A 6,000-nucleotide genomic window follows, 5' to 3' on the forward strand; every position below is an offset into this window, starting at 1 on the left:
GTGTGTCCTAAGGAATCCGAAGAGCCTCCAAGTACACAAGATCAACCATCCTCCTCCATGCAAGCATCTCCACCAACTCAAAATGAGGATAAGGCTCAAAATGATGAAGAGCAAAATCAAGAAGACGAGCCAACTCAAGATGATAGCAATGATCAAGGGGGAGATACAAATGATGAAGAAAAGGAGGATAAGGAAGAACCAAGACCGCCACACCCAAGAGTCCACCAAGCAATCCAACGAGATCACCCCGTCGACACCATCCTCGGCGACATTCATAAGGGGGTAACTACTCGATCTCGGGTTGCTCATTTTTGTGAACATTACTCTTTTGTTTCCTCTATTGAGCCACACAGGGTAGAGGAAGCTCTCCAAGATTCGGATTGGGTGGTGGCAATGCAAGAGGAGCTCAACAATTTCACGAGGAACGAGGTATGGCATTTAGTTCCACGTCCTAACCAAAATGTTGTAGGAACCAAATGGGTCTTCCGCAACAAGCAAGATGAGCATGGTGTGGTGACAAGGAACAAAGCCCGACTCGTGGCCAAAGGGTATTCACAAGTCGAAGGTTTGGATTTTGGTGAAACCTATGCACCCGTAGCTAGGCTTGAGTCAATTCGCATATTATTGGCCTATGCTACTTACCATGGCTTTAAGCTCTATCAAATGGACGTGAAAAGTGCCTTCCTCAACGGACCAATCAAGGAAGAGGTCTATGTTGAGCAACCTCCCGGCTTTGAAGACAGTAAGTATCCTAACCATGTCTATAGGCTCTCTAAGGCGCTTTATGGGCTCAAGCAAGCCCCAAGAGCATGGTATGAATGCCTTAGAGATTTCCTTATTGCAAATGACTTCAAAGTCGGCAAGGCCGATCCTACACTCTTTACTAAAACTCTTGAAAATGACTTGTTTGTATGCCAAATTTATGTTGATGATATTATATTTGGGTCTACTAACGAGTCTACATGTGAAGAGTTTAGTAGGATCATGACACAGAAATTCGAGATGTCTATGATGGGGGAGTTGAAGTATTTCTTAGGATTTCAAGTGAAGCAACTCCAAGAGGGCACCTTCATTAGCCAAACGAAGTATACACAAGACATTCTCAACAAGTTTGGGATGAAGGATGCCAAGCCCATCAAGACACCCATGGGAACTAATGGGCATCTCGACCTCGACACGGGAGGTAAGTCCGTGGATCAAAAGGTATACCGGTCGATGATAGGTTCTTTACTCTATTTATGTGCATCTCGACCGGACATTATGCTTTCCGTATGCATGTGTGCAAGATTCCAAGCCGACCCTAAGGAAGCTCACCTTACGGCCGTGAAACGAATCTTGAGATATTTGGCTTATACTCCTAAGTTTGGGCTTTGGTATCCTAGGGGATCCACATTTGATTTGATTGGATATTCGGATGCCGATTGGGCGGGGTGCAAAATCAATAGGAAGAGCACATCGGGGACTTGCCAGTTCTTGGGAAGATCCTTGGTGTCTTGGGCTTCAAAGAAGCAAAATTCGGTTGCTCTTTCCACCGCCGAAGCCGAGTACATTGCCGCAGGACATTGTTGCGCACAATTGCTTTGGATGAGGCAAACCCTGCGGGACTACGGTTACAAATTAACCAAAGTCCCTTTGCTATGTGATAATGAGAGTGCAATCAAAATGGCCGACAATCCCGTCGAGCATAGCCGCACTAAGCACATAGCCATTCGGTATCACTTTTTAAGGGATCACCAACAAAAGGGAGATATCGAGATTTCATACATTAATACTAAAGATCAATTAGCCGATATCTTTACCAAGCCGCTTGATGAACAATCTTTTACCAAACTTAGGCATGAGCTCAATATTCTTGATTCCCGCAATTTCTTTTGCTAGATTGCACACATAGCACATTTATATACCTTTGATCATATCTCTTTATATGCTATGACTAATGTGTTTTCAAGTCTATCTCAAACCAAGTCATAGGTATATTGAAAGGGAATTGGAGTCTTCGGCAAAGACAAAGGCTTCCACTCCGTAACTCAACCTTCGCCGTCGCTCCAAGCCACTCTCCATCCTTGGGGGAGAGAGCAAAAGGACTTCGTCTTTGGTATAATCCTAACTCACTTATTTATGACCAAAGGGGAAGAAAGTACTTCGAGGGCTCTAATGATTCCGTTTTTGGCGATTCATGCCAACAAGGGGGAGAAGTGAGCCCAAAGCAAAAGGACCGCACCACCACCAATTTCAAAAACTTCATGTTTTCACGTTTTCAAAAGAATTTTATCAATTGGTGTCTTATTGTGTTCAAAAGGGGGAGAAAGTAGTATTTCAAAGATGTTATATCAAAACCCTCTTGAACGCTAAGAGGAGGATCTCATTTAGGGGGAGTTTTGTTTAATCAAAGGAGAAGCATTTGAAACAGGGGGAGAAAATTTCAAATCTTGAAAATGCTTTGCAAAATCCTATTCATTTACCTTTGACTATTTGCAAAAAGAACTTTGAAAAGGATTTACAAAATTGTTTGCAAAAACAAAACTTATGGTGCAAGCGTGGTCCAAAATGTTATATAAGAAAGAAACAATTCATGCATATTTTGCAAGTATTTATATTGGCTCAATTCCAAGCAACCTTTGCACTTACATTATGCAAACTAGTTCAATTATGCACTTCTATATTTGCTTTGGTTTGTGTTGGCATCAATCACCAAAAAGGGGGAGATTGAAAGGGAATTAGGCTTACACCTAGTCCCTAATTAATTTTGGTGGTTGAATCGTCCAACACAAACAATTGGACTAACTAGTTTGCTCTAGATTATATGTTCTACAGGTGCCAAAGGTTCATCTATAACTATACTAAATCAACTGTCCGGAATACCGTAGATTATTCCGGACAGGAGAAGCTTTTTGGAAAAACAGGCCAAGCGCGGACCGTCCGGGCCCTTGCGGCGGACCGTCCGCGACACAAGGATGACCCTCGGACAGAACCAATGCAAAAACACAAGTTTCCACTACAGACTGTCCGGAGGAAAAGTAAAGACCGTCCGAGCCCTCGCGCGGACCGTCCGGCCTCAGGCGCGGACCGTCCGGTCGGTAAGAAACCGAAAAACCCGAAGGTGACGGGTTCGGAGAAATGAATTTTAGCGGCCTCGCGGACCGTCCGGGCCAGGCGGGCGGACCGTCCGCGACTGGCTCTGTCTGACATCTGACGTCGCATTAAATGCAATATAGCCGTTGATATAGCCGTTACTGCTGACCGTTGCATCTTCAGCCGTTGATCTACAGGGGCGGACCGTCCGCACCAGGAGGGCGGACCGTCCGCGCTCAGCAGAAAGGCCCAACGGCTAGGAAGTGGTTGGTGGCTATAAATACAACCCCAACCACCTCCATTCAATCTATCCAAGCATTCCAACCTTCAACATTCAATACAAGAGCTAGCAATCCATTCCAAGACACATTCAAAGCCTCCATCTCTCCAAGTTTCACTATTGAGATAAGAGATCATTAGTGACTAGTGGCTTGAGAGAAAGTGATCCATGTGTCATTTGTCGCTCTTGTTGCTTGGCTTTTTAATCGTGCTTTCTTGATTCTTTCATTGCGATCAAGCTCACTTGTAATTGAGACAAGAGACACCAATCTTGTGGTGATCCTTGTAGGAACTTTGTGTTCCAAGTGATTGAGAAAAGAAAGCTCACTCGATCCGTGGATCGTTTGAGAGAGGGAAGGGTTGAAAGAGACCCGGCCTTTGTGGCCTCCTCAACGGGGAGTAGGTTTGCGAGAACCGAACCTCGGTAAAACAAATCTGCGTGTCTCACTTACTTATTCGCTTGCGATTTGTTTTGCGCCCTCTCTCGCGGACTCGTTTATATTTCTAACGCTAACCCGGCTTGTAGTTGTGTTTATATTTGTAAATTTCAGTTTCGCCCTATTCACCCCCCCTCTAGGCGACTTTCAGGTTCCCTTTTCCCCCGTGTGGTGTTGTAGATCGATGAACAGCTAAGCGAACACCATCTGATGTTCGTCGTTGTTTGATTGTTGCATGACAGGTAGCGAGGCTTGCTGTTCAGCCATGTTGACGGCGCAAGGGAAAGCGTCGAGGTCGGCGCCGCTGGGCGCAGGTCGTTGGGCCCGACGTGGCCGCCCCGTGGCGGCGCCGTACCGTTCGGGCTGGCAAGCCTACGGTGGCGTTTCCCTCGAGGGCAGCGAATTCCTTGGCGGCATGCACCGCACCGAGGAGCGCGTCGTTCCGCGGGCGCCCCACGCGGCGGCACGCGATGCCGAGGTGGTGAGGCCGCTCTCAAAGCTCCCGAACAGCAGCATTGGGCTCTACGATTCCTCGTTCGAGCGTGACGCGTGCGGCGTTGGGTTTGTCGCTGAGCTATCTGGCGATTACAAACGCGAGACTGTGAGTTACATCGATTCCTTCAAAGTTCAAAAAGGCGATGCCACATGCATTGTAGCTACACTATTTTGATGTATCATGTTCGGGATGCCGATTTTGCTCTCCTTTTTACTCTAGGTTAATGATGCTATTGAGATGCTTGAGAGAATGGCTCACCGTGGTGCCTGCAGCTGCGAGAAGAATACAGGAGATGGTGCCGGCATCATGGTCGCTCTACCACATGACTTCTTCAAAGAGGTGAGTTTCTTTGCAACAAAAAGAAATAGAAGAACAAATATGTTCTTTTCAATAGTTATTCAATTGCTTTGGTGTTCTTGTAGGTCGCAAAGGATGCTGGGTTTGAGCTACCCCCACCAGGCGAGTATGATGTTGGAATGTTTTTTATGCCAACAGATGAAAAGCGTCGTGAGAAAGGCAAAGCTGAGTTTAAGAAGGTTGGTGTAACACTGTTAATAAAGTTGATAGCCTATGATGCAGGATTTTCATGTTAAGCTCATTTCTCTGATTAATAATCTTGTCCTTGCAGGTTGCAGAATCACTGGGACATGTAATACTCGGGTGGCGTCTGGTTCCGACTGACAACTCAGCAGTGTTATTAAAACTACGTTTAAACGATGTTTAAACTACGTTTAAACGTCAAAACTCTAATTAGAGGTTGAAATCACGTTTTAGCGTTTTGGCGTTCTAAACTGTAAAACGCAGTGTTTTATGCATTTTAGACCATTAGCTATTTTTGGGCCCGGTCTATTAGTTACTTTTGGGGTTCAATCCAGCTCATGGGTGAAGTTTTGGTAAGCCACTAACCTCTCTGTTTTGGTATTTAACTTCATATTATTGTCTGAAATTATGATATATTGGTATTTTTCCTATGTTGTTTAAAACTACGTTTAAACAAAGTTTAAACGTTTAAAAGTCAAAATTTCACCCATGAGCGTTCCAACGTTTTATCGTTTTAATAAGCTTGCAACTCAGACTTGGGTGAATCTGCACTCGAGACTGAGCCAGTCATTGAGCAGGTTTTCGTTACCAAGAGCTCAAGGTCAGAGGCTGAGTTTGAACAACAGGTAATTCCATACCACTAGATGTAAGTGCATATCAGCACATTTGATAGATTTGGCTTTAACATTTTTTCATGAATTGTCGCAGCTATATATCCTTAGGAGACTCTCAATCATCTCTGTTCAAGCCTCTCTGAACATTAAGCATGGTGGAGAGAGGGATTTCTACATGTGCTCTCTATCTTCTAGGTGGTTCCTTTTTCTCACTTCAAAAGTTTTTGTTCATGCTTTTGATTTCATTAGGTTTCAGGGCTGAAAAGGATCAGAGAGTCTCCACTTAGCACAGTTTTCAGAATGGAATTTTGGCATTTTTTTGTTTTTCTATAGGGGATAGCAACAAATTGCCTTAGATTTGCTCTTAAAAATTGTAAATATGTAGCCAAATGACATTCTGGTTGGCTTATGTTTGTATAAATAATTCTTATTCAAAGTTGTATATCTTTATATTACAAGACTGTTGTTTACAAGGGCCAGCTTAAACCGTCCCAGCTTAAGGGGTACTACTATGCAGACCTAGGTCATGAAAACTTCATGAGTTATATGGCTCTGGTAAATA

The 6,000-nt window shown here is 44.3% G+C and overlaps 1 protein-coding gene across 1 annotated transcript; it reads left to right on the forward strand.

Annotated features, from left to right (window-relative positions):
• The first annotated feature begins 4,035 nt into the window (after positions 1–4,035).
• Positions 4,036–5,345, forward strand: LOC103644757 (glutamate synthase 1 [NADH], chloroplastic). Its single transcript, XM_020541931.2, has 4 exons — positions 4,036–4,389; positions 4,504–4,623; positions 4,707–4,820; positions 4,913–5,345. The coding sequence occupies exons 1-4, from the start codon at positions 4,054–4,056 to the stop codon at positions 5,006–5,008; spliced, it is 666 nt and encodes a 221-aa protein (XP_020397520.1). The 5' UTR covers positions 4,036–4,053; the 3' UTR covers positions 5,009–5,345.
• The last annotated feature ends 655 nt before the right edge of the window (positions 5,346–6,000 follow it).

This window comes from Zea mays, chromosome 1 (assembly GCF_902167145.1).
Source record: "Zea mays cultivar B73 chromosome 1, Zm-B73-REFERENCE-NAM-5.0, whole genome shotgun sequence".
Classification (NCBI taxonomy): domain Eukaryota; kingdom Viridiplantae; phylum Streptophyta; class Magnoliopsida; order Poales; family Poaceae; genus Zea; species Zea mays.